The following is a 27,424-nucleotide window of genomic DNA, read 5'->3' on the forward strand; positions in this document are numbered from 1 at the left end:
AAAGCGGAAGGAGTGGTTATCCCAGTCCCTCCTCAGGAACAAGGGCAAGGGTTTTACTCCAATCTCTTTGTGGTTCCAAAAAAGGACGGCTCGTTCCGTCCTGTTCTGGACCTAAAACGGCTCAACAAACATGTGCACGCCAGGAGGTTCCGGATGGAAACCCTCCGCTCTGTCATTGCCTCAATGTCCAGAGGAGACTTCCTTGCCTCAATAGACATCAAAGATGCTTATCTCCACGTGCCAATTGCTACAGAACATCAACGTTTTCTACGTTTTGTGATAGGAGACGACCATTTTCAGTTCGTAGCTCTTCCATTTGGTCTGGCGACAGCCCCACGGGTCTTCACCAAGGTCATGGCGGCGGTGGTAGCAGTCTTGCACTCTCAGGGACACTCGGTGATCCCTTACCTAGACGACTTATTGGTCAAAGCTCCCTCTCAGGAGGCATGCCAACTCAGCCTGAATGCTACGCTGGAGACTCTACAGTCTTTCGGATGGATCATCAACTTTCCAAAGTCGATCCTATCACCGACTCAGTCACTAACGTATCTTGGCATGGAGTTTCATACTCTAGCAGCGATAGTGAAGCTTCCGCTGGACAAGCAGCGGTCACTACAGACAGGGGTGCAATCTCTCCTGCAGGGCCAGTTGCATCCCTTGCGGCGCCTCATGCATTTCCTAGGGAAGATGGTGGCAGCCATGGAAGCAGTTCCCTTTGCGCAGTTTCATCTGCGCCCACTTCAATGGGACATTCTCCGCCAATGGGACGGGAAGTCAACGTCCCTGGACAGGAAAGTCTCGCTTTCCCAGACGGCCAAGGACTCTCTACAATGGTGGCTCCTTCCCACATCATTGTCTCAGGGAAGATCCTTCCTGCCTCCATCCTGGGCAGTAGTCACGACAGATGCGAGTCTGTCAGGGTGGGGAGCAGTATTTCTCCACCACAGGGCTCAGGGGACGTGGTCTCCGCAGGAGTCCACACTTCAGATCAATGTTCTGGAGATCAGAGCAGTGTATCTTGCTCTACTGGCCTTCCAACAGTGGCTGGAAGGAAAGCAGATCCGAATCCAATCGGACAACTCCACAGCGGTGGCATACATCAACCACCAAGGAGGGACGCGCAGTCGGCAAGCCTTCCAAGAAGTCCGACGCATTCTAATGTGGGTGGAGGACAGAGCATCCACCATATCCGCGGTTCACATCCCAGGCGTAGAAAACTGGGAAGCAGACTTCCTCAGTCGCCAGGGCATGGACGCAGGGGAATGGTCCCTCCACCCGGACGTGTTTCAGGAAATCTGTCGCCGCTGGGGAGTGCCGGACGTCGACCTAATGGCATCCCGGCACAACAACAAGGTCCCGGCATTCATGGCGAGGTCGCGCGATCAAAGAGCTCTGGCGGCAGACGCCTTGGTTCAAGATTGGTCGCAGTTTCAGCTCCCATACGTGTTTCCGCCTCTGGCGCTCTTGCCCAGAGTGCTACGCAAGATCAGATCCGAGTGCAGCCGCGTCATACTCGTCGCTCCAGACTGGCCGAGGAGGTCGTGGTATCCGGATCTGTGGCATCTCACGATCGGTCGACCGTGGTCACTGCCAGACCGACCAGACTTACTGTCCCAAGGGCCGTTTTTCCATCAGAATTCTGCGGCCCTGAACCTGACTGTGTGGCCATTGAGTCCTGGATCCTAGCATCTGCTGGATTATCTCAAGGAGTCGTTGCCACAATGAGACAAGCTAGAAAGTCGAATTCGGCTAAGATCTACCACAGAACGTGGAAGATTTTCTTGTCCTGGTGCTCTGCTCAGGGAGTGTCTCCCTGGCCATTTGCATTGCCCAAGTTTCTTTCCTTCCTGCAATCGGGGTTAGAAAAGGGCTTGTCGCTCAGCTCCCTTAAAGGGCAAGTTTCGGCACTATCCGTGTTTTTTCAGAAGCGTCTAGCACGTCTTCCTAAGGTGCGCACGTTCCTGCAGGGGGTCTGTCATATTGTGCCCCCGTACAAGCGACCGTTAGATCCATGGGATCTGAACAGGGTACTAGTTGCTCTCCAGAAGCCGCCCTTCGAGCCTCTGAAGGAGGTTTCCTTTTCTCGGCTGTCGCAGAAAGTGGCGTTTCTTGTTGCAATCACATCGCTTCGGCGAGTGTCTGAGCTGGCAGCTCTGTCATCTAAGGCTCCCTTCCTGGTGTTCCACCAGGACAAGGTTGTGCTGCGCCCCATTCCGGAGTTTCTCCCTAAGGTCGTATCCTCTTTTCATCTTAATCAGGATATTTCCTTGCCTTCTTTTTGCCCTCATCCGGTTCACCGGTATGAAAAGGCCTTACGTTTGCTAGATCTGGTGAGAGCACTCAGAATCTACATTTCCCGCACGGCGCCCATACGCCGTGCCGATGCACTTTTCGTCCTTGTCGCTGGTCCGCGCAAGGGGTTGCAGGCTTCTAAAGCCACCCTGGCTCGATGGATCAAAGAACCAATTCTAGAGGCCTACCGTTCTGCGGGGCTTCCGGTTCCTTCAGGGCTAAAAGCCCACTCAACCAGAGCCGTGGGTGCGTCCTGGGCATTACGTCACCAGGCTTCGGCTCAACAGGTGTGCCAGGCAGCTACCTGGTCCAGTCTGCACACTTTCACCAAGCATTATCAGGTGCTTACCTATGCTTCGGCGGATGCCAGCTTAGGTAGAAGAGTCCTGCAGGCGGCAGTGACACCCCCGTAGGGGAGGGCTGTTTTGCAGCTCTAACATGAGGTATTTATTTACCCACCCAGGGACAGCTTTTGGACGTCCCAATCGTCTGGGTCTCCCAATAGAGCGCTGAAGAAGAAGGAAATTTTGTTACTTACCGTAAATTCCTTTTCTTCTAGCTCTTATTGGGAGACCCAGCACCCGCCCTGTTGTCCTTCGGGATGTTTTTTTGTTGTTTGCGGGTACACATGTTGTTCATGTTGAACGGTTTTTCAGTTCTCCGATGTTATTCGGAGTTAATTTGTTTAAACCAGTTATTGGCTTCCTCCTTCTTGCTTTGGCACTAAAACTGGAGAACCCGTGATACCACGGGGGGGTATAGCCAGAGGGGGAGGGGCCTTGCACTTTTAATGTAGTGCTTTGTGTGGCCTCCAGAGGGCAGTAGCTATACCCCAATCGTCTGGGTCTCCCAATAAGAGCTAGAAGAAAAGGAATTTACGGTAAGTAACAAAATTCCCTTCTTATCTTGGTTACCAGCTTAGCGCGGGCTCCCTGCACCTGTAACCACTGTAAATATCGGGTAACTAACCAAAGCGCATTGCTTGGTTACCCGATGTTTATCCTGGTTACGGGGGCAGGGAGCCAGAGAGAGCATGCGCAGCAAAATCCTACGGATCGCGCTGCTCAAAAAACTTTACATGCTGCGTTGCTCACGCCCGGCGGTCAGTTAAAAAACGACTGACCGCGACGCAGCGGATGCAACGCAGCATCATCAGTCGCAATCCGTCACTAATAGAAGTCTATGGGGAAAAACAGGATTCCTGCAAAATATTTTGCAGGATACCGTAATTCCTCTAGGCGACAGATTGTGACTGATGCAAAACAACGGAAGTGTGAACTTAAGGGGGCTTTACACGCTGCGACATCGCTAATGCGGAGTCGTTGGGGTCACTGAATTTGTGACGCACATCCGGCCGCATTAGCGATGTTGCTGCGTGTGACATCGGTGAGCGATTTTGCATCGTTGCAAAAACGTGCAAAATCGCTCATCGGTGACATGGGGGTCCATTCTCGATTATCGTTACTGCAGCAGTAACGATGTAGTTCGTCGCTCCTGCGGCAGCACACATCGCTATGTGTGACGCCGCAGGAACGAGGAACCTCTCCTTACCTGCCTCCCGGCCGCTATGAGGAAGGAAGGAGGTGGGCGGGATGTTCCGGCCACTCATCTCCGCCCCTCCGCTTCTATTGGGCGGCCGCTCAGTGACGTCGCTGTGATGCCGCACGGACCGCCCCCTTAGAAAGGAGGCGGTTCGCCGGTCACAGCGACGTCGCCGGGCAGGTATGTATGTGTGACGGGTCTGGGCGATGTTGTGCGGCACGGGCAGTGATTTGCCCGTGTCGCACAACAGATGGGGGCGGGTACCCACGCTAGCGATATCTGGACCGATATCGCAGCGTGTAAAGTAGCCTTTAGCCTAAGTCAGAGTTTCAATTTATAAATTTTTGTTGATTTTCAAAGAGAACCTCATTAACAAACCACATAAAGGACCATCATAAGTACAAATAATGAGTGCATTAACATAAACTATAAGAGAGAATGGGATCATAGTGGGGAGAAAAGAGTTGAGGGACACGTTCTCAGGAGTAGGGAGGTAGAGATACTGAAACCGAGATGAGAAACAACGAAGGTAGTGGGCACGTCGGTCACACCACCAAGCCAAGTCAGTTATCAGAGGTTTTACACCATGTACCAGTTATTAGTGCCTACTCCCAAATGTAAAAAATGACTGGAAAAGGGAGCGTGGTTAACCTTTCGGGATGAGGTACAACATATTTATGATTGCTTTTGTACAGAAAATTTGCTGAAAAGTCGCATATTCTGGGAAGGTCATAGTGTTCTTAAATATAAATGCTCCACGCACTCAGTTCTTTGTGTCCCGCAGAGACTAATGGGGGACACTGCGCCAAGTATGGAGGAGTGACATTATTGCATTTCTTTCTCCCCACTCTGGACACATTAAGAAAATGTATGGAAGTGGTGGACAACCCTTTTTAAGCTCAATCTGTTACTCTCTGCTAGTTGTATTAGGAAGGGTCGTGCAAGTTCCTGCATTATATAAACTAGATGTTAATAATCTATATTTGAAGATAAACTTGTGGTATAAATTAATTCTGTAAAACTCAAAGGATGCAAATTAGTTTTTTATTCTAAATGTAATTTTGTGTATTTGTGTTTTGTTTTTGTTTTTTTTTTTCTCGACAGTTAAAATCTCCTAAAAGGCCCGGTAAGTTTGCCCCTTGTTGTAGTAGTCGATTGTTTTCTTTCCTTTGCACAGTTATTTTGACATACCTTGCAAACATGCAGCATTTGATCTGGCTCCCGAGAACCCCGCAATTAAGGACATTGTCTGCTGCGAGCTTCTCCTTATCTCTGCAGCTTCTACAATAATGGAAATGTAGTATTAAATGTTCAGATTGTCCCAGGCAAAAGATTTGTATCGGTCTCCATTAGAAATGGGATGACTTTGAGCATAGAACTGGAGATTGAGATTAAAAACTGGAACACGTTCTGGAGTGTACCTGAAGGAGGCTGCAGAAGGGGTTGTGTGATGTATAGACTTTTAAAGGGGTATTCCCATCTCCGAGATCCTATCCCAATATGTCGTGGGTGTAATTATATTAGCAAATGCCTCCAATTAAAAATGTAGCATAGTTAATCTGATTCGCTATGTCACTTGCTTCATGTTTAGGGCATTGCAGGACTCTAGCTGTTCATGGTTATGACCACGAACAACTAATGCCGGGACCACACGGGGTTATGTGCGATTTTTGCATGACACTCGGCTCACGCTGGCATCACAGCGGCAGCCGAGTCATGCAAGGGTCATTGCGACTGTGATCCGATCGTGCGAGCAGACCACAGCTGCGGGGGGCGGGCTAGCACTGAAGCGGAAGGGCCGGTGCTGCAGAGGGGAAGGAGGGATTTGTCAATATTATTATTATTACACCAACTGCATATTAGGATAGGATCTTGGAGATGGGAAGAACCCTTTAATGAATCTTCCCAATTTATGAACCAAATAAAGCACTATATCTGAGTGGGAAAAGGTGTCAGGAGCTGGTATGTCAGCTAGAAAGCGAGTAATATGTGTAAAAGGAAAGTGTAAAATGTTTTTTGTGATAGCATTTTGTCCTAATAAAATGAAATTCACGCATCACGTGTGTCCAGTTAGATAGATGGCTACAGGTGAAACCAGAAGTTTACATACACTATATTACATATCTAAAAAGACACTTATGCATGTTTCTCTCACTATCTGACATGAAACCAGAATAAGGCTATGTGCCCACGCTGCAGATTTGGTGCAGACAATTTCTTTACCTTGTGGCAAAAAAATGCACTAAAAAAACCGCATGCAGTTTTCGTGTTTTTTTTATTTTTTTATTTTTTTGTGTGTGCATTTTTGCATTGTTTCTCGGGGGTGCGTTTTTTTGCATGCAACAAAGAAAAGACGGTTAGGCTAGTATTACACATGCAGCTTTTTGCCGGTTTGCCGGATTCGGCACACGCCAGTACAGTGTATACAGTACAATGGCAGCACGACAAGCGCTGGTCACATGCTGTCATGTGACCGGAGCATGTGACCCAGAAGTTGCGGTACTGCCATTGTACTGTATACACTGTACTGGCATGCGCCGAATCCGTCAAACCAGCGAAAAGCCGGATGTGTGAAACCGGCCTAAATTTAAAAAACAAAAAACCAAATAAATAAAAAAGGCTTGATGTCATATCCGTTTTTCTGTTTAATTTTACATTGTCCTGATTATATCACATCCTGTTTTAGCCATACGTTTTGTGTTAAAAAACGCTGCAAAAACTGCACCACTCAATCACTCCCTATGTGAACACACCTGCGGATTTGAAGCATTTTTTCATCACAACATTGAAGTCAATGGGTGAAAAAACCCGCTGCAAATCCAGTCCAATAATTGACATGGTGTAGATTTTTTTTGCATCGAAAAATGCCACAAATCTGCAGGGAAGAATTATTTATATTTGCCAAATGCCAGAATGAGGGAGAGAGAATGTTTTAAGGCATTTTTATTACTTTCTGCAAAGTCAAAAGTTTACATACACTAAGAGTGCTATTCCTTTTAAACAATATGGGGACGCCCATATGATGATGTCATGTCTTTGGAGAGTTTCTGATAGGTTTATTGGCAACATCTGAGTTAATTAGAGACACGTGGATGCATTTTAATGCACACCTGAAACACACTGTTTCTTTGTGTAGCATCATGGGAAAGTCAAAGGAAATCAGCAAAGATCTAAGGAAGTGTATTGTGGACCTGCACAAGTTTGATTCATCCTTGGGTGCAATTTCCACGTAACTCAAGGTGCTTTGTTCATCTGCACAAGCAGTTATACGCAAGTACTACAAGATAGGAATGTCCAGCCATAAATACCGCTCAGGAAGGAGACGGTTTCTATATACCAGAGATGAGCGTGCTTTGGTCAGACATGTGCATATCAACCCAAGAACAAAGGCAAAAGACTTTCTGAAGATGCTGGTGGAAGCTGGAAAGATTGTGTCATTATCCACAGTGAAATGAGTACTGTAGCAACATGAAAGGCCACTCTGCCAGGAAGAAGCCATAACTCCAATAGAAACATGAAAAAAAAGCCAGGTTAATGTTTGTAATGCACACAGGAACAAAGACCTTAATTTTGGAGACATATCCTGTGGTCTGACAAAACTAAAATTTAACTGTTTGGCCATAATGATCATCGTTACGTTCAGAGGAAAAAGGGAGAAGCTTTGAAGCCTAAGAACATCATCCCAACTGTGAAATATGGGGATAGCAGTATGATGTTGTGGGGTTGTTTTTCTGCAGGAGGGACTGGTGCACTTTACAAAGTAGATGGCATATCATGAGGAAAGAAGATTATGTGGCAATACTGAGGCAACATCTCAAGACATCAGCCAGGAACTTAAAGATTGGTCGGAAATGGGTCTCCCAAATGGACAGTGACCTGAGGCATACTGCCAAACTGGTTACAAAGTGGCTTAAGAATACCAAAGTCAGCCTTTAGGAGTGGCCATCACAGAGCCCGGTTCTCACTCCTATTGAATATTTATGGGCAAAGCTGAAAAGGCGAGCAAGGCGACCTACAAACATGGCTCACTTACACCAGTTCTGTTAGGAGGAGTGGGAACAAATTTTTACCAACTATTGTGAGACATTTGTGGAAGGATATCCAAAACATTTCACCCAAGTCATACAGTTTATTGGCAATTGTACCAAATACTAATGAAATGTATGTAAAGTTTTGACTTTGCAGAAAGTAATAAAAATGCCTTATAACATTCTCTCTCTCATTCTTGTGGCATTTGGCAAATATAAATAATTTTGGTTCCTAATTGACCTAAAACTGGAAAGGTTTATTCTGATTTCATGTCAGATAGTGAGAAAAACATGCAGATGTGTCTTTATAGAGAGTAGACTGTAATTGTTATGCACGGTGTCCATATTTCTAATATTTATTTGGTTGCAGATTTGATTCAAAGGGGTAGTCCACTTTGTTTTCAGTGTTAAATAAAAATGCCATATACTCTTTCCGTGTCATTCAAGCCATTGGAGACCCAGTGTTGGCATCTCTGAAATGGCACCAGATCTCCTAAGGATCACGTGACTTCATTATACCACGTGAACCCTGCAGCGAATCAGCAGCTGCTATAGAGCTGCTGTGGTCTCCCTTCAGACAAACCTAGAAAGTGAGATGACAGCAGCCCAATAGCAGCCGCTGATTGGTGGTTGCAGGACTCATATGGCATAATATTGTCACTCGTTTGAAGACACGGCATCAACACTGCTGGAAGATTGTGGATACAGGAGATGAGTGTATGGTGTTTTTTTTTTTATAAGTAGTAATATAGTAGTGGAAAACCCCTTTAACAATATATGGACATGTTCAGTATTTGCAACATAAAAATTACTTGAGTGCTGACAGTAAAAATGCGTGAATATGTGCATTTTTGCAGCGTATATGCATGCATTTTTTTTTTTTTTTTTTTACAATCCATTTGAGTAGGTAAAAAGCCGCTGAACAAATTGACAGGCTGCAGATATGAAACTAAAATCTGCAAGGAAATGATAAGCAACATGTGCATGAGACTTCAGAAAGCTCACTCACTTTGCTGGTACAGTAGAACACTGCGTTTTTCCGCACCAAAAATGCAATGTATAAATGTATGTTAATTGTATATCTTAAGGCCCCTTTGCACACTGAGACTTTCAGCGATCCCACCAGCGATCCCAACCTGGCCGGGATCGCTACAAAGTCTCTGGTGAGTCTCTGGTGAGCTGTCAAACAGGCAAACCTGGCCAACGACGCAACAGCGATCCGGACCTGCAGAACGACCTAGCTAGTCAAACACTGGAAACGAGTGATGTGTCACAATATCTGTCAATCACTATTCTCTGTCAGTCGGTCTCTCCCTCTCAGTCTCTATTCTCTCTCTGTCGGTCCGTCACCTTCTCTGTCCCTCTCTCACAGTCTGTCACCGATCCCCGGCGCGGCGCTGCACGGCATTCACACTGCTGCGGCGGCTTTTACTATTTTGAAAAAGCCGGCAGCTCATTAAACAATTTCGTATTCCCTACTTTCCCCGCCCACAGGTGCCTATGATTGGTTGCAGTGAGACACGCCCCCACGCTGAGTGACAGGTGTCTCACTGCACCCAATCACAGCAGCCGGTGGGCGTGTCACTATGGAGTATAGAAATAAATAAATAATTTAAAAAAACGGCGTGCGGTTCCCCCCAAATTTAATACCAGCCAGATAAAGCAATACGGCTGAAGGCTGGTATTCTCAGGATGGGGAGCTCCACGTTATGGGGAGCCCCCCAGCCTAACAATATCAGTCAGCAGCCGCCCAGAATTGCCGCATACATTAGATGCGACAGTTCTGGGACTGTACCCGGCTCTTCCCGATTTGCCCTGGTGCGTTGGCAAATCGGGGTAATAAGGAGTTATTGGCAGCCCATAGCTGCCAATAAGTCCTAGATTAATCATGTCAGGCGTCTCCCCGAGATACCTTCCATGATTAATCTGTAAGTGACAGTAAATAAACACACACACCTGAAAAAATCATTTATTAGAAATAAAAAACACAAACAAATTCCCTCATCACCAATTTAATCAGCCCCAAAAAGTCCTCCATGTCCGGCGTAATCCACGGACCTCCAGCGTCGCTTCCAGCTCAGCTGCATGCAGGTGACAGGAGCAGCAGAAGACACCGCCGCTCCTGTCAGCTCCACGCAGCTAATGAAGACAGCCGCGCGATCGGCTGAGCTGTCACTGAGGTTACCCGCTGTCACTGGATCCAGCGGTGGCCGTGGGTAACCTCAGTGACAGCTCAGCTGATCACGCTACTCACCTCAGTTGCTGCGTGGAGCTGACCGGAGCGGCGGTGAGTAGCGCGATCAGCTGAGCTGTCACTGAGGTTACCCGCGGCCATCGCTGCATCCACCGCTGGATCCACCGCTGGATCCAGTGACAGCGGGTAACCTCAGTGACAGCTCAGCTGAACGCGCTATTGTCTTCATTTGCTGCATGGAGGTGACAGGAGTGGCGGTGTCTTCTGCTGCTCCTGTCACCTGCATGCAGCACAGCTGGAAGCGACGCTGGAGGTCCGTGGATTACGCCGGACAAGGAGGGCATTTTGGGGCTGATTAAATTGGTGATGAGGGAATTTGTGTTTTTTATTTCTAATGAAGGGAATTTTGTATACTTACCGTAAATTCCTTTTCTTCTAGCTCCAATTGGGAGACCCAGACAATTGGGTGTATAGCTATTGCCTCCGGAGGCCACACAAAGTATTACACTCAAAAGTGTAAGGCCCCTCCCCTTCTGGCTATACACCCCCAGTGGGATCACTGGCTCACCAGTTTAGTGCAAAAGCAAGAAGGAGGAAAGCCAATAACTGGTTTAAAGACCAATTCAATCCGAAGAAACATCGGAGAACTGCAACCATTCACATGAACAACATGTGTACCGAAAAAAAAACCCTAAGAAAACAGGGCGGGCGCTGGGTCTCCCAATTGGAGCTAGAAGAAAAGGAATTTACGGTAAGTATACAAAATTCCCTTCTTCTTTGTCGCTCCATTGGGAGACCCAGACAATTGGGACGTCCAAAAGCAGTCCCTGGGTGGGTAAAAGAATACCTCGTGGTAGGGCTGTCAAACAGCCCTTTCGTACAGGTGGGCAACCGCCGCCTGAAGGACTTGTCTACCTAGGCTGGCGTCTGCCGAAGCGTAGGTATGCACCTGATAATGCTTGGTAAAAGTGTGCAGACTCGACCAGGTAGGTGCCTGGCACACCTGCTGAGCCGTAGCCTGGTGCCGTAATGCCCAGGACTCACCCACGGCTCTGGTAGAATGGGCATTCAGCCCTGAGGGAACCGGGAGCCTAGCAGAACGGTAGGTTTCAAGAATTGGTTCCTTGATCCACCGAGTCAGGGTGGATTTGGAAGCTTGCGACCCCTTACGCTGACCAGCGACAAGGACAAAGAGTGCATCCGGGCGGCACAGGAGCGCCGTGCGGGAATGTAGATCCTGAGTGCTCTCACCAGATCCAACAGATGCAAATCCTTTTCAAATTGGTGGACTGGATGAGGACACAAAGAAGGTAAGGTGATATCTTGATTGAGATGAAAATGGGATACCACCTTAGGGAGAAAGTCCGGAATCGGACGCCGAACCCCCTTGTCCTGGTGAAGACCAGGAATGGAGATTTGCATGACAGCGCTGCTAGCTCGGACACTCTCTGAAGAGACGTGACCGCTACTAGAAAGGCCACTTTCTGTGAAAGACGGAAAGGGAAACAACTTTCAAAAGCTCGAAAGGCGGCTTCAAGAGAGTCATTAGAACCTTGTTCAGACTCCAGAGCTCTAATGGCCGCTTGTACGGAGTGATGAGAAGACAAACTCCCTGCAGGAACGTGCATACCTGCGGAAGTCGGCTAGGCGTTTCTGAAAAAATACAGATAGCGCTGAGACTTGTCCTTTAAGGGAGCTGAGCGACCAACTATTTTCCAACCAAGAATGTAGGAAGGAAGGAAAAATAGGCGATGCAAATGGCCAGGGAGAAACTCCTTGAGCAGAGCACCAAGATAAGAATATCTTCCACGATCTGTGGTAGATCTTGGCGGACGTTGGCTTCTTGGCCTGCGTCATGGTGACAACCACTCCTGAGATAATCCTGAAGACGCTAGGATCCAGGACTCAATGGCTACACCGTCATGTTCAGGGCCGCAGAGTTCAGATGGAAAAAAGGGCCCTTGAAACAGCAAGTCTGGTCGGTCTGGTAGTGGCCACGGTTGGCCTACCGTGAGGTACCACAGATCCGGGAACCCCGACCTCCTCGGCCAATCTGCGACCAATGTTGAACTGAGGCGTCCGCCGCCAGAGCTCGATGATCGTGAGACTGTGCTATGAAGCCGGAACAAAGTTGTTGTGCCGTGACGCCATTATGTCGACGTCCGGCATCCCGCAGCGGCGACAGATCTCCTGAAACCCGTCCGGGTGAAGAAACCAGTCCCCTGCGTCCATACCCTGGCGACTGAGGAAGTCTGCTTCCTAGTTTACCACGCCTGGGATGTGAACTGCGGATATGGTGGATGCCGTGTCTTCCACCCACGTCAGAATCCGCCGGCTTCCTGGAAGGCTTGCCGGCTGCGTGTTCTTCCGTGGTGGTTGATGTATGCCACCGCTGTGGAGATATCCGACTGAATTCGGATGTGCTTGCTTTTCAGCCACTGCTGGAAGGCTTGTAGGACAAGATACACTGCTCTGCTTTCCAGAACATTGATCTGAAGGGTGGACTCTTGCTGAATCCACGTACCTTGAGCCCTGTGGCGGAGAAAAAACTGCTCCCCACTCTGATAGACTCGTGCCTGTCGTAACTACCGCCCAGGATGGGGGTAGGAAGGACCTCTTTTCTGACCATGAGGTGGGAAGAAGCCACCACCGTAGAGATTCTTTGGCCGCCTGAGAAAGGGAGACGTCTCTGTCGATGGGCGTCGACTTCCCGTCTCATTGGCGGGGAAGATCCCAGTGTAGTGGACGCAGATGAAACTGCGCGAAAGGGACTGCCGCCATTGCTACCATCTTACGTGAGAAGTGCATGAGGCGTCTCAATGTGTGCAACTGATCCTAAGGAGAGATTGCAGCCTTGTCTGTAGTGAACGCTGTTTGTCTAGCGGAAGCTTCACTATCGCTGAGACAGTATGAAACTCCATGCCTAGATATGTTAGTGATTGGCCCGGGGTCGGATCTGACTTTGAAAAGTTGATGATCCACCCGAAACTCTGGAGAGTCTCCAGCGCAACGTTCGGCTGTGTTGGCATGTTCCTTAAGAGGGTGCCTTGACAAGTAGATCTCCCAAACACGGGATCACAGAGTGACCTTGAGATTGCAGGACTGGTACTACTGCTGGCATGACCTTAGCGAAGACCCATGGGGCTATCGCCAGCCAGAAGGCAGGGTTACGAACTGAAGGTGTTCGCGTCTTATAACAAAGCGTAGAAACGCTGGAGCTCTGGATCAATCGGCACGTGGGGATAAGCATCCTTGACGTCTATCGATGTTAGGAAATTTCCTTGAAACATTGAGGCGATGACGGAGCGGGGGATTACATCCGGAACCGCCTGGTGTTCACGAGCTGGTTGAGCCGTGTTAGATCCAGAACGGGACGGAAATACTCGTCCTTTCTTGGCATCGCAAATAATTCGGAGTAAAAACCGTGACCTTGTTCCTGAAGAGGAACGGGGGTCACCACTCGTTGTGCCTTTAGAGTGCCCACCGCCTGCAGAAGAGCGTCGGCTCGGTCGGGAGGTGGAGAAGTTCTGAAGAATTGAGTTGGAGGACGAGAACTGAACTCTATCCTGTACCCGTGAGACAGAATGTCTCTCACCCAACCGACTTTGACCTGTGACAGCGAAATATCGCCAAGGCGGGAGAGCCTGCTACCGACCGAGGATGTGGAGAGAGGAGGCCGCAAGTCATGAGGAAGCCTCTTGGAAGTGGGTTTTCAGGCTGTCTTTTTTGGGCGTGACTGAGCCCGCCAAGAAACTGAGCTCCTCTGATCCTTTTGAGTCCTCTTTGGACGAGGAGAAATGGGACCTGCCCGAGCCTTGAAAAAACCGAAAACCCCGACTGTCCCTTGGTATGTTGGGGTTTGTTTTGTCTGGGCTGAGGTAAGGAAGAATCCTTACTCTTGAACTGTTTAATGATTACATCTCACGCACACTAAACAGTCGGTCAGCAGAACAAGGCAAACTGGTTAAGCCCTTTTTTGGAAGCAGAATCTGCCTTCCATGCAGTTAACACCCAGGCCCTGCGTAAAACCACGGAGTGAGCGGACGCCACTGCCGTACGGGTCGTAGAGCCCAGGACAGCATTAATCGCCTAAGACGCAAATGCAGACATTTGAGCGGTTAAGGATGACACTTGCGGAACAGATGTACGTGTGACCATGTCCATCTGTGTAAGACAAGCTGAAGTAGCTTGGGGTGCCTCTACGGCTGCGAATGCTGGAGCTAACAGCGCGCCGATAGCCTCATAGATGGATGTCGACCAGAGATCCCTCTGTCTGTCAGTGGCATCTTTAAGTGCAGCCCCATCTTCCACTGCAACTATGGATCTAGCTGCAAGCTGGAGATTGGAGGATGCCCCTTGGGACACTGGGTCCAGCCATTGCCCACGTCAGGTGGTAGGGATAACGTGTATCCTCAGCCGTTTGGGGAAGCGCTTAACTGGATAAGCGTGGTGTTCCTGGACTGCCTGTGTAAAGTCAGGGTGGTCAAGGAAAGTATTTAATGTACGCTTGGGATACGTGAATGGAATTTCTCCTGCTATGAAGCTGACTCTTCCCCTGGAGGAGCTGGGGGAGAAATAACTAACATTCTATTGATGGACGCTATGAGATTATTGACTATGGCGTCACCATTAGGTGTATCCAGATTGATAGCGGTCTCAGGATTAGATCTTGAGCAGCTACCTCCGCCACATCACACAGAGAGTCCGCTTGCTGGGACCCTGACTAGTGTGATGAAGTCGATGGCCGCTCATAGCGAGCCTCTCAGACTATCTGGGACTGTCGTCCGTGTCAGAGCTGTCACTCTGGGAAGCACATGACCCCTCGGAGCTCAAAGTTGTTCCCACTGAGGGGGACCATGGATGTAAGGCCCCTCCTGGATTTGAGAGACTTGTCTGGACTGCAAGGCTTCTAGTATCATAGCCATAGTCTCAGAAAATCTGTCAGTAAATACTGCAGGCACCGTCCCCATGTCCTGGACGGTTAGCAGAGACTCCGTAGTATACAATGGGGGTCTATGTACACTGCCGGCCATATAGCCATACATGCTGTACCGGCTGCATAGAAAACATGTGCTTCTGCACCTCTGTTTTACACAGACAATATGCTGTTATGTCCTCCGCACAATCAAGGAGGGTATATACAAAAATGCAGCTAAACAGTGCAATGCATAGTGAATAAACATATATGTATATGTGCACTTCGGCACTAGTGGAGTCAGCCCCACAGGTGCTGCTTAACGCCTGGTCACAGCGGTTGTGTGACTATCCGAATCCCTGCCAGGGATTCCTAAACTTGTCTCTTCTGTCGCTACAGAAAACACTGACAAGAATGGCTGCCGGCGTCCTGTGCAGAGGAAGAAGCCGTGGGCGTGCCTGAGAAAGTGCGGGAATCCGGCTTCACAGTGTACACAGTGAGAGGGGTGGAGTATGCAAAGCATACTCCAGCTCTCAGCGCTGCCGGTTTCACCGTGCATCCAGTGAGAGGGGTGGAGTATGCAAAGCATACTCCAGCTCTCAGCGCTGCCGTGCTGTGCAGCGTCACGCCCCTACCCTGACTGGCAGGTCTGTGGGCGGAAACGAAGTGAGACTAGGCCGCGCAAGCCGGGGACTCGAGTGATAAGCGCGGCCGGCATATAAGCCTTGGTCGGCGCGGAAGTCCCCGGCGCACCACAAGTCCCAGCCGCGCCCGAAATAAAAATGGCAACGGCGGTTAGCGCGGTAGTCCCCTAATACACTAACACACCCAGCAAGCTGTAGTGTGCGATGGCACTAGTGCGGGCAGCGCCGCCGTCCCTGGCGCACTAACACACCCAGCAGTGCTGCCGTGTGTCCGTGCGCGGTCCCCACAGGGACACAGAGTACCTTTAACGTAGCAGGGCCATGTCCCTGAGGATACTCCGCTCCATGTCCAGCAGATTCCCAGGAGCTGTGGATGGAGCACGGCCTCAGTGCCTGGAGACCGATAGGATCCCACTTCACCAGAGCCCTCAGGGGGATGGGGAAGGAAAACAGCATGTGGGCTCCAGCCTCCGTACCCGCAATGGGTACCTCAACCTTAACAAACACCCGACAAGAGTGGGGTGAGAAGGGAGCATGCTGGGGGCCCTTTAGTATGGGCCCTCTTTTCTTCCATCCGATATAGTCAGCAGCTACTGCTGACTAAACAGTGGAGCTATGCGTGGATGTCTGACCTCCTTCGCACAAAGCACAAAACTGGTGAGCCAGTGATCCCACTGGGGGTGTATAGCCAGAAGGGGAGGGGCCTTACACTTTTGAGTGTAATACTTTGTGTGGCCTCCGGAGGCAATAGCTATACACCCAATTGTCTGGGTCTCCCAATGGAGCGACAAAGAAAAATGATTTTTTCGTGTGTGTGTGTTTATTTACTGTAATTTACAGATTAATCATGGAAGGTATCTCGGGGAGACGCCTGACATGATTAATCTAGGATTTAGTGGCAGCTATGGGCTGCCAATAACTCCTTATTACCCAGATTTGCCAACGCACCAGGGCAAATCGGGAAGAGCCGGGTAGAGTCCCAGAACTGTCGCATCTAATGTATGTGGCAATTCTGGGCGGCTGCAGGCTGATATTGTTAGGCTGGGGGGCTCCCCATAATGTGGAGCTCCCCATCCTGAGAATACCAGCCTTCAGCCGTATTGCTTTATCTGGCTGGTATTAAATTTGGGGGGAACCGCACGCCGTTTTTTAAAATTATTTATTTATTTATTTCTATACTCCATAGTGACACGCCCACCGGCTGCTGTGATTGGGTGCAGTGAGACACCTGTCACTCAGCGTGGGGGCGTGTCTCACTGCAACCAATCATAGGCGCCTGTGGGCGGGGAAAGTAGGGAATACGAAATTGTTTAATGAGCGGCCGGCTTTTTCAAAATAGTAAAAGCCGCCGCAGCAGTGTGAATGCCGTGCAGCGCCGCGCCGGGGATCGGTGAGTATGAGAGAGGAGGGGAAAATGACCGACAGACTGTGAGAGAGGGACAGAGATAGTGACGGACCGACAGAGAGACCGAGAGGGAGAGACCGACTGACAGAGAATAGTGATTGACAGATATTGTGACACATCACTCGTTTCCAGTGCTTTAAGTCCCCTTTACACACTGAAACTTTCTAGCGATCATGCTGCACAGCGGGAAACAAAGGACCTAAGAATGGTCCTGAACAATTTGTAGCGATCAGCAACTTCACAGCAGGGGCCGGGTCGCTGATGTGTTTCACACACTGCAATGTCGCTGGGGAGGTCGCTATTACGTCACAAAACCGGTGACGTTACAGCGATGTCGTTTGCGATGTTGCAGTGTGTAAAGCCACCTTTAGGCATATTTGAGGTTTGATTGTACCTTGGAACTTCTATATTTGTTTTTCAGTATCGCCATCTACTCCAGAACATCTTCCAACAACACAAGCTGAATCTCCTGCCCAGCGCTTTGAAGCTCGGATAGAGGACGGAAAACTCTATTATGATAAAAGATGGTAATTTTAATTTAATTTTTTATTTGGTTATCAAATTAAAGGGAACCTGTCAGGTCTGCAGTGCACCCAGAACCACAAGCATTTCTAGGTGCATATCTAGAATCCCTGCCTAACGTTCACATCATTTACTAGCATACAAAAAGAGATCTTTACAAAAAGTATTTCTAAAAATCGATTGAGATGCTAATGAGGGCCTGGACCTGTCGCAGGGGCTTTATTTCCTTGGCTAGTTGGCCCGCTTGGCATGATAGCACGCCCTTGTGGGCATGCTAATATGCTTTACAACAACCAGCGCCATGGCAATGTGATACAAGGCCGCACATACTTGCGGCTTTTAACCTGTTAGCATTGAGCTCTTTTGACGCCGTGTATATGGGTCCCTAGCTTTAACCCCTTCATAACCAGCCGATTTTGCCCTTTCCGTTTTTTTCCCCCATTCAGACGTAACTTTTATTTTTCAGTAAATAAGGTCATGTGAGGGCTCGTTTTTTATCGGAACAAGCTGTACTTTTAAATCAAACCATGAGTTTTACCATATAGTGTATTGGAAAACGGCAAAAAATTTCCAAATGCGAAAAAATTGCAAAAAAAAAGTGTGATTGCATTATTGGTTTTGAGATACTTTATTCACAGTGTTCACTATATGGTAAAACTGGTGCTGCTGTGATGCTTGAGGTTGGTGTGAGTTTGTAGGTACCAAATATGAATAGGTTTATTTTTATCTAAGGGATTAAAAAAAAATCAAGTTTGTGCGAAAGAAGTGGTGTACGTTTTGCGCCATTTTCTGTGATGTGTAGCGTACTCGTTCTTTGGGTTTTATGACTCAGTGATGATCTTTTTAACCGTATCATTTTTGCGCAGATGCTACATTTTGCTCTCCTGTTGTTACATTTTGCGCATATTTTGTGGCGATCAAAAAACGTAATTTTGGCATTTGGAATTTTTTTTGCTGCTACGTTGTTTACTGGACAGATAATTTGATTTTATATTTTGATAGATCGGGTGTTTCTGAACGTGGCAATACCTAATGTGTGTGTATTTTTCATTTTTATAACCCTTTAATTTTCAATGGGACAAATGGGGGGTGATGAACTTTTAGGTTTTTCTTTATTTTTAATTTTTCAAAACTTTTTTTTTTAATTCATTTTACTAGTCCCCCTAGGGTGCTATAACAATCAGCTGTCTGATTGCTTGTTCATTTCTCCCGATCAGAGCAGCATCGCTCAAACTGGAAGAAATGATCATCTCTTGTAACAAGCAGCATTCGGCTGTTTGTTTACTGGACCTTAGTCATGTGAGCACAGGAGTCATCACAAGACCATGTGCTACCATGACAACCACCGGATGCACATGATCACATCACTTGACTTCCGGTGGAGTCCTTGTGAGTAAAGTTCTAGCGCGATCTCTATTATAATGGCGCTGTCACATATTGACAGCGCCATTTAAGGGGTTAAAACGTACGGGTGGAACGCGATTCTGCTCGTGCCTAGCAGGCATACATGTCAGCTGTAGAAATCAGCTGAGAAGTGTGCCGATCTCCCCCGGTTGCCGGCAACAGCCGGGGGAGATTAACCCTATGACTGCTAGGACGTAAGATTACTGTCTGCAGTCGTTAAGGGGTTAAAGACGCTCACTGCCCATGAACAGAATTCGTCCGCACTTCTGGTTATGGGCTCTACTCAGAAGTTGCATGTATGTGTCCCGGCTTCATAGAGGAGTAGTGTGCATGACCAAAAGTGGGGACGACTTCTGATTATGGGCAGTAAGTGTCATTAAAGCCTGGACGCATACACCTGCCATCAAGGAAGCGGAAAGCTGACCGGTACAAAGCTGCGCACATGTGCGGCTCTGTATTGCATTGCCATGACGCTGAGCATTTTAAATCAGGTTATCACGCCTACAGGAGCATGATACCAAGCTAAGTGAGCCGACTACCCTGAGGAACTATCGCCGCTGGAACTAGTCACAGCCCTCATTAGCATCTCCTAAGCAGTCTTTAGAAATACTTTTTAAAGATCTGTTTATACAACAATTCCATATAGACAAAATGTAAAAAGTGTTAGCCATGGGATATAGATACTTAGATCCCTGTATGGTTATATTGCATATGTCCACACAACAAATTGTGTTTAACGAGGAAAAGAGGCAAAGTGGACAGATATGCCATATAAATGACACATTTTATTAAATTTATTAAAAATTGCACACAAACAGTAAAGGGCACTTTATACGCTGCAATATCGCTAGCGAGCGTACCCGCCCCCGTCGGTTGTGCGTCACGTGCAAATCGTTGCTTGTGGCGCACATCGTTTACACCTGTCACACGGACTTACCTTCCCTGGGACGTCGCTCTGGCCGGCGAACCACCTCCTTTCTAAGGGGGCGGTTCGTGCGGCGTCACAGCGACGTTACACGACAGCCGTCCAATAGAACTTGAGGGGCGGAGATGAGCAGGCGGAATATCCCGCCCACCTACTTCCTTCCTCATTGCCGGTGGACGCAGGTAAGGAGATGTTTGACAAGCTTCAAAAGGAACCTGAAGACCCACCTCTTCCGACAAGCCTACAATCTGCCGTAACCCTCAGTCTGATACAGCGCCGCACAATCAGCTCTACCCTCACCTACTGTATCCTCACCCATCCCTTGTAGACTGTGAGCCCTTGCAGGCAGGGACCTCTCTCCTCCTGTACCTGTCTGTGTCTTGTATTGTTTATGATTATTGTACTTGCCCTATTATGTATACCCCTTTCGCATGTAAAGCGCCATGGAATTGATGGTGCTATAATAATAAATAATAATAATAATAATGTTCGTCGTTTCTGCGGTGTCACACATCGTGATGTGTGCTGCCGCAGGAATGACAAACAACCAACGGCATGCACCACCACCAACGATATTATGAAAAGGAGCGACGTGTCAACGATCAATGATTTTTGACGTTTTTGCGATCGTTGATCGTCGCTCCTTGCTGTCACATGCTGCGATATCGCTAACGGCGCCGGATGTGCGTCACTAATGATGTGACCCCGACGATATATCGTTAGCGATGTCGCAGCGTGTAAAGCACCCTTTAGTGTGGGGACTGTGGTCCAAAATCACACTAAATATGCAATGTAAGTCAAAATAAGGTATAGATCAGACCTGGGCAAGGGGCGGCCCGCGGGCCACATCCGGCCCGCCTACTCTCTGTGACCGGCCCGCCTGGTTCAGGGCGTCCTTGCTGGCCGGTCACTGATGAGGGCAGTCTGACCTGTTGTCCGGAGCTCCAGGCTCCGGGAGGCGCGTGGTCAGATTGCCCTCATCAGTGCCCGGGCAAATGCCGGGGCCCTGGAGAGCCGGGGGGAGGCTCACTCGGCCTCGTCAGTTCTGGTGCCCCTTGGCCGGGGCCCACTCTCCTTAGTTCTGCTGCCCCCGGGCCGAGTTATGGGGACCGCAGTCCTCTGCAGGAATCTGCGGTGCCGTCCCTTTAAGGAGCAAAGACTTCCTGGTTGACCTTAATCTGTGGGCGGAGCTACCGGCCGGCATCCTGCTCATCCCACAGCACAGATGAGAGTTGCAGTGCCAGCCAGCGACCCCCAGCACAGTGCTTCTTTCCGGCTCTGTGTGGGCCCCCTCTCCACCGTGACTTGAGCAGTATGTGCCCTCGCCACCCCCCGATTTATGGGCGCTGGTGAGCTGTATGGGCTCTTAACCCCCCCTAGGTGTATTCCCTGCAACCCCCCCCCCCCCCACACACCTCCCCGGTGCCGTATGTGCTGGGCCCCAGAGCCGCGTGTGTGTCTGTCTGTATGTATATATGTAGCAGAGCTATGCGTGTATGTATGCAGCAGAGCTATGTGTGTATGTATGCAGCAGAGCTATGTGTGTGTGTATGTAGCAGAGCTATGTGTGTATGTAGCAGAGCAATGTGTATGTATGTATATATGTAGCAGAGCTATGTGTGTCTGTATGTAGCAGAGCTATGTGTGTCTGTATGTAGCAGAGCTATGTGTGTATGTATGTAGCAGAGCTATGTATGTATGTAGCAGAGCTATGTATGTATGTAGCAGAGCTATGTGTGTCTGTAGCAGAGCTGTGTGTGTCTGTAGCAGAGCTATGTGTGTCTGTAGCAGAGCTATGTGTGTCTGTAGCAGAGCTATGTGTGTCTGTATGTATGTAGCAGAGCTATGTGTGTCTGTAGCAGAGCTATGTGTGTCTGTAGCAGAGCTATGTGTGTCTGTAGCAGAGCTATGTGTCTGTATGCAGCAGAGCTGTGTGTCTGTAGGCATGTATAATGTGTATCTATGTATGTTAGTGTATATGACTGTATAGATGTGTCCGTTCTATATGTATTTTTGTGAGTTTGTCTTTAAATATGTATGTGTACGTATGTGTGTCTGCGTGTTGATGGGGCCCACTGGGACTCTTCTGCCCGGGGCCCGCAAAAACCTGGAGCCGGCCCTGACCCTCATCAGACACTGCGTGTCGGGTAGGAAACAGAGGACAGATCCTGAAGCTCCGCACAGTGTAGGCAGCGGAACGCAGGAATCTCTCCTCTGTTCCTTGCCCGACACTTTTCTCTGTGACACACGCGCGCCCCGATATCGTCAGTACGGCGCGCGTGTGTCATTTGAAAAGTTCCCGCCCGGCAGGAGAAGCTGCAGAGGCGGGGGCCGTATGGAGAGAGGCAGCGGCGGGGGCTCCTAGGAATACAGCGTCGGCCCAGCCTGGCCATGTGAAGGAGAAGCAGCTCAGCGGGGGGCTCGTACGGAGGTGTCTGAGGACGGGAACGATAAGAAGAGAGGTCAGTGGTTACTAGTAACCTGCGGGGACAATGGGGGCGGGCAGGCGGGGGGCTGGGGGAGAGGGGTAACTTTTGACAAATATTTGGGGTGTAGTGGTTTAGTATATGGGAATGTAGTTTTTACAGGTGTGGTATATGGGGGGTGTGTAGTGGTGTAGTTTTATAGGTGTGTAGTGGTGTAGTATAATACAGGTGTATATAGGAGTGTAGTATAATACTACATCCCTATATACACCTGTATTATACTACACCACTACACCCCTATATACACCTGTAATATACTACACCCCTTTATACACCTGTATTATCCTACACCCCTATATACACCTGTATTATACTACACCACTACACCCCTATATACACCTGTATTATACTACACCCCTATATACACCTGTATTATACTACACCCCTATATACACCTGTATTATACTACACCCCTATATACACCTGTATTATACTACACCCCTATATACACCTGTATTATACTACACCCCTATATACACCTGTATTATACTACACCCCTATATACACCTGTATTATACTACACCACTACACCCCTATATACACCTGTATTATACTGGTGTATATAGGGGTGTAGTATAATACAGGTGTATGTAGGGGTGTAGTAGTGTAGTATATTACAGGTGTATATAGGGGTGTAGTATATTACAGGTGTATATAGGGGTGTAGTATATTACAGGTGTATATAAGGGTGTAGTGGTGTAGTATATTACAGGTGTATATGGGGTGTAGTGGTGTAGTATATTACAGGTGTAGTGGTGTAGTATAATACAGGTGTTTATAGGGGTGTAGTGGTGTAGTATAATACAGGTGTAGTATATAGGAGTGTAGTATAATACAAGTGTAGTATATAGGGGTGTAGTGATGTAGTATAATACAAGTGTAGTATATAGGGGTGTAGTGATGTAGTATAATACAAGTGTAGTATATATGGGTGTAGTGATGTAGTATAATACAAGTGTAGTATATAGGGGTGTAGTGGTGTAGTATATTACAGGTGTATATAGGGGTGTAGTATATTACAGGTGTATATAGGGGTGTAGTGGTGTAGTATATTACAGGTGTATATAAGGGTGTAGTGGTGTAGTATATTACAGGTGTATATGGGGTGTAGTATATTACAGGTGTAGTGGTGTAGTATAATACAGGTGTTTATAGGGGTGTAGTGGTGTAGTATAATACAGGTGTATATAGGAGTGTAGTATAATACAAGTGTAGTATATAGGGGTGTAGTGATGTAGTATAATACAAGTGTAGTATATAGGGGTGTAGTGATGTAGTATAATACAAGTGTAGTATATATGGGGTGTAGTGATGTAGTATAATACAAGTGTAGTATATAGGGGTGTAGTATAATACAAGTGTATATAGGGGTGTAGTGATGTAGTATAATACAAGTGTAGTATATAGGGGTGTAGTGATGTAGGTTATCACAGGTGTAGTATATAGTGATGTGCTGCAGTTTATTACAGGTGTAGTATATAGTGATGTAGCATATTACAGGTGTATATAGGGGTGTAGTGATGCAGTATATAGTGGTATAGTATATAGAGGTGTAGTTTATTACAGGTGTAGTGTATAGTGATGTATATTACAGGTGTAGTATGTGGCGGGTGTAGTGATGTAGTATATGGGGATTGTGTGTGTATGTATACATTGTGTGTATGTGTATATATATTATACACGCACAGTATATATGCGTGTTTGTATATGTGTGTATATATATATGTATGTATGTGTGTGTGTGTGTGTGTGTGTGTGTGTGTGTGTGTGTGTGTGTATATATATATATATATATATATATATATATATATATAATATATATATATATAATATATATATGTGTATATATATAATATATGTGTATATATGTGTATATATATATATATATATATATATATATATATATATATATATATATATATATATATATATATATATATATATATATATATATATATATATATATATATATATATATATATATATATATATATATAATATATAATATATATATGTGTATATATATAATATATATGTGTGTATATATATATATATATATATATATATATATATATATATATATATATATATATATATATATATATATAATATAATGTATATGTGTAGAATCGAGTTAATTATATTAGTCCGGCCCTCTAAAACCATCCCAATTTCTCATGCGACCCCATGGGAAAATTAATTGCCCACCCCTGGTATAGATAGACAATATAATGCACAAAGATTATGTCATGACAGTACAATGTGTAGAAAAAATATTAATATGCAAAGGGGCTGGTGCAGCAGCGGATGGGGCAAACCAAGACTATAAATGAGTTTAGACTAGGAATGCAGATAGAAATACAACGCGTATAGGGTGCTCGTATAATACGAGCCCTGCATTACCTGAGGGTAGTGTGGTATAGTATTGGTGGTACAGAGGAAACCCTACAGAAATGCTACTATTGTCTGGGACCGTTGGTCAGGAATTATAGATCTCACCCAGCAGTTCTGGGTGTACTTTGGACCTGACAGGTTCCCTTTAATCATTCACTGGTTACATTGGAACTGTGATTCTAGTTGCAAAAATATCAGCCCCATACATTGGTTTCGTTTTTAAATTTGTGTCTTTTAAAGCTTGAATTTTTTTTTTTTGCTTTTTCTGTATTTAAAGGGAACCAACCAGCAGGATTTTCCATATATAAAGTAAAGCCAGTGCTATACTGGCTCTAGGATGCTGAATGTAAGCATAGCTTTTGTTCAGAGATTCGATGTTTTATTTAAAAAAATATATGCAAGTAAAGTTCTATCAATCACTGCAGTTTGATTGACAGGTGCAACAGGAAGAGAATATGTGGGTCGGGTTTTGCTATTTATGCCCGCCCTTGTCTGCCTGCCTGGCCTTCCTTCTCCTGTCACCGTCATAGACGTTAATTCCTGTGCAGGCAGACAGACAGGGATGGGAATAGATAGCTAGACCGAACCCACATTTCTTTGTTGCTCCATTGGGAGACCCAGACAATTGGGTGTATAGCTTCTGCCTCCGGAGGCCACACAAAGTATTACACTTAAAAGTGTAAACCCCTCCCCTCTGCCTATACACCCCCCCGTGCATCACGGGCTCCTCAGTTTTTATGCTTTGTGTTGAAGGAGGCACACATGCACGCAAGCTCCACAATTTAGTCAGCAGCAGCTGCTGACTATATCGGATGGAAGAAAAGAGGGCCCATAACAGGGCCCCCAGCATGCTCCCTTCTCACCCCACTCTGGTCGGCGGTGCTGTTAAGGTTGAGGTACCCATTGCGGGTACAAAGGCTGGAGCCACATGCTGTTTTCCTTCCCCATCCCTTAGGGGCTCTGGGTGAAGTGGGATCCTAACCGGTCACCATGCATGGGACCGTGCTCCCTCCGCAGCCCCTGGGGGGGAATCTGCTGGACAGGAGACCGGGTATCGTCAGGGACAGGCCCTGCTCCTCTGAGGTACTCTGTGTCCCCTTGGGGACGGCGCATAGAGCGCCTGTGTAACGGACGCTGCAGCACCTGCCGGGTGTTTTGCGTCGCCGGGACTACCGCGCCGACCGCGCTTGTTTGCCGGCCGCGCTAATAAATTTAGTCCCCGACTTTTGCGGCCTAGTATCGCAAACTCCCGCCCACGGGCCTGCCAGTCAGGGGTGAGGGCGGGACGCTAGACTGCATGTCAGCGGTGAGGGCTGGAGCATACTGAGGTATCCTCCTCCCCCCTCACTGAGCACTGCGGGGCACCAGATTCCCGCACTTTCTGAGGCACGCCCACGGCTCCCTCCTCCTCTCAGAACGCTGGCAGCCATTCGTATCAGCACTTCTGATGCTGGAGAACTTCAGAGGGGAGACAACACCGAGCTCCACAGCTCTGGGATGCCCAGGCAGGGAATCTGGTGGTCACACAACCGCTGAGGGCGGTCGGTAAGCCGCACCTGTTACTAGGTGCTGGCCCCCCTGGGTGCCGAAGTGTATATTTATATGCTTATATTGTATACATTTACTCTGTACGGCCGCACTATTTGCTTTTGGCTATATACCCTCACTGATTGCTCTAAGAGGAGACAACAGCATGTCGTCCGCAAAAAGCAAGGGTACCAAGGCACAGACTTATTTTGCAACCTGTACCTCATGTGCGGCTATGCTACCTGCAGGTTCCACCTACCCTCATTGTGTGCAATGCTCGGCCCCTGTGACACTCACTCAGCCGGAGCCTCAGCCACTGGTGGGACCCTCGGCCCCGGTGGAACCACTGGCTACCACTGTCCAGGTGACAGGGACAGAGTTTGCAGTATTCGCTGACAAACTTTCTGAGTCTATGGATAGATGGTCTGCTAAGATACTAGAAGCTTTGCAGTCCAGACCGGTAACACAGGCCCCGGGCACTGTTGAATCATTGCCCCCAGGCCCCCCTCGGTCGGAGCAGCAAAGTGCTCCTGGGGCGACTCATAGGTCCCACGGTGAGGACTCCGACACGGACCGCAGTCCCAGACCGGCTAAGCGGGCTCGCTGGGAGCTTCCCTCGACTTCATCACACTGCTCAGGGTCTCAGCATGAGGACTCTCTGGAGGATGAAGCGGAGGTGGCAGATCAGGGCTCTGATCCTGACGCTGCTCTCAATCTTGATACACCTGAAGGGGACGCCATAGTAAATGACCTTATAGCGTCCATCAACCAGGTGCTAGAACTTTCTCCGCCAGCTCCACCGATTTGAGGAGTCAGCTTCTCAGCAGGAGAAATTCCAATTTAGGTTTCCCAAACGTACACGGAGTGCGTTTTTCGATCACTCCAACTTCAGAGATACAGTCCAGAAACACCGAGCATTTCCGGACAAGCGCTTTACTAAGCGCCTTAATGACACACGTTACCCCTTCCCCACTGACTTAGTTAAGGGTTGGGCTCAGTGTCCCAAGGTGGATCCTCCAGTCTCCAGACTGGCGGCTAGATCCATAGTTGCAGTGGCAGATGGTTCATCACTCAAGGATGCCACTGACAGGCAGATAGAGCTCCTGATGAAATCCATCTATGAAGCTATAGGCGCGTCTTTTGCTC

The 27,424-nt window shown here is 47.8% G+C and overlaps 1 protein-coding gene across 1 annotated transcript in view; it reads left to right on the plus strand.

Moving 5' to 3' along the window:
* The window catches only part of SUDS3 (SIN3A corepressor complex component SDS3), a 133,633-nt gene that overhangs the window by 72,018 nt on the left and 34,191 nt on the right, over positions 1-27,424 (plus strand). Inside the window, exons 9-10 of the mRNA XM_075324268.1 lie at positions 4,939-4,960; positions 17,442-17,547. Of these exons, the coding sequence (XP_075180383.1) occupies positions 4,939-4,960; positions 17,442-17,547 (128 nt within the window). The remainder of the gene's footprint in view (positions 1-4,938; positions 4,961-17,441; positions 17,548-27,424) is intronic.

Source organism: Anomaloglossus baeobatrachus, chromosome 1 (genome assembly GCF_048569485.1).
Source record: "Anomaloglossus baeobatrachus isolate aAnoBae1 chromosome 1, aAnoBae1.hap1, whole genome shotgun sequence".
Classification (NCBI taxonomy): Eukaryota; Metazoa; Chordata; class Amphibia; order Anura; family Aromobatidae; genus Anomaloglossus; species Anomaloglossus baeobatrachus.